The sequence below is a fragment of the Penaeus monodon genome, chromosome 24 (assembly GCF_015228065.2).
Source record: "Penaeus monodon isolate SGIC_2016 chromosome 24, NSTDA_Pmon_1, whole genome shotgun sequence".
NCBI lineage: Eukaryota > Metazoa > Arthropoda > Malacostraca > Decapoda > Penaeidae > Penaeus > Penaeus monodon.
The window spans coordinates 6,418,528-6,420,323 of record NC_051409.1 but is presented as its reverse complement, the minus strand read 5'-3'; the positions used below and the strand labels follow the sequence as shown (position 1 = coordinate 6,420,323).

The 1,796-nt window shown below is 44.9% G+C and overlaps 1 protein-coding gene across 1 annotated transcript in view; it reads left to right on the top strand.

Annotated features, from left to right (window-relative positions):
* The window catches only part of LOC119588511 (spliceosome RNA helicase DDX39B), a gene marked incomplete in the record, with an annotated part of 9,020 nt that overhangs the window by 3,582 nt on the left and 3,642 nt on the right, over nt 1-1,796 (top strand). Inside the window, 4 exon segments of the mRNA XM_037937155.1 lie at nt 1-141; nt 276-403; nt 580-856; nt 1,031-1,149. Of these exon segments, the coding sequence (XP_037793083.1) occupies nt 1-141; nt 276-403; nt 580-856; nt 1,031-1,149 (665 nt within the window).

The window sequence follows — 1,796 nt, the reverse complement described above, 5'->3', positions numbered from 1 at the left end:
AAACGACAGAGGCTGCCCCAGCCAAAAAGGATGTCAAGGGTACCTATGTGTCTATCCACTCCTCAGGCTTCAGGGATTTCCTGCTGAAGCCAGAGATCCTGAGATCCATTGTAGACTGTGGCTTTGAGCATCCTTCTGAAGGTAAGGTCACCAGTGCTGTATTCATGTGTAAATAAGAAAAAAAAGTATGTTTTGATTTAGAAAGCCTCGCTTTAATAATGAATATGCTGTAATATGCTTTGACTTTTTTCTGACTGATTTGTATTGATTTTCAGTGCAGCATGAGTGCATCCCTCAAGCTGTGTTGGGCATGGACATCTTGGGCCAGGCTAAGTCGGGTATGGGAAAGACGGCAGTGTTTGTGCTGGCAACACTTCAGCAGATTGATCCTGTTGATGGTCAGGTAAGAAAGCTTGCTTTTCTATTTATATGTTGGTTTGTTAGACTCAGAAAAGATGATGCATAGACATGATTACCGAAGAGGTATTCATCATTAAAGTACTCGTTACTCTTTTTAAATACAAGGTTAATAAAATTGAATTTTAGTTCCCATAGATTGAGAAATCTCCAATTTTTCAGGTGTCAGTGCTGGTAATGTGTCATACACGAGAGTTGGCTTACCAGATAGCCAAGGAGTATGAAAGATTCAGCAAGTACATGCCCAACACCAAAGTGGGGGTGTTTTTCGGAGGCCTGAATGTTCAGAAGGACGAAGAGACCCTCAAGAACAACTGCCCTCACATCGTTGTTGGCACCCCTGGCCGTGTTCTTGCTCTGGTGCGCAACAAGAAGCTCAATCTCCGCCACTTGAAACACTTTGTATTGGATGAATGCGACAAGATGCTGGAACAGCTTGGTATGTGAAAATGTTTGAGTGTTTGTCATATTTCAAGATTCAATAATACAACCTAATTGATATTAGGTTTATACCTCCTAATTGCTTGATAACTCTTTGTGAACCCTGTCTTGTTGGATACATGTATTAGAATAAGTAGATTAGCCCCTAATCATGGTTTTAATTATTTTTTAGACATGCGACGAGATGTGCAAGAAATCTTCCGCAATACTCCACATGAAAAGCAAGTGATGATGTTCAGCGCCACCTTGAGCAAGGAGATCCGCCCTGTTTGCAAGAAGTTCATGCAAGATGTAATTACTACAGCCTTTGTCTTGTTTCTACTACGGTATATCAACACGACCAGCTTTGTGTTGTGTCTCGGTGCCAACCATCCCGCATGGATGGGTGGTACACCTTCCTGGGAGCAAACCCAGCATGCCTTGCTGCCACTGCCGGTTCCCTGAAGACGACAGGAAAGAGAGAGAGAGATCGTTCCTGGCCAAAAGTCACTCCCCTTAGATCATTCCATCTGCCATCCACTCTTTCATTGCCATTGCCATCTGCCCCCCCACTTTATCACCAGCTCCTCTCCTTCTGATTCTGTCATTACCATCTGTCATTTGCCCAGTATCTGCTGTTACGATCAATCACCTCCAGCATTCATGTGACAACAACAGTCCTATATCCTGCAGTCATCCTGAAGGCCTGGGCATCCCAGCCCAGCCTGCTGGCGTCCACCTTATCTGCCATCAGTTTCCCATACCCAGACCTACATCCTTCTTGCACTTGTCCTTCCAGAGGTGCAAATTCCACATCACATACCTGTCTTGGACTGGGGCTATCCCTGCCTCCCCACCCAGTCTGCTCTCCAATCCTTGTGCACTTTTCTTGGTTCGTTCCCCCTCCCATGTCTGCGCTAACATTCTGCGAAGAAGGGACGCACACCATTTTTTATGTT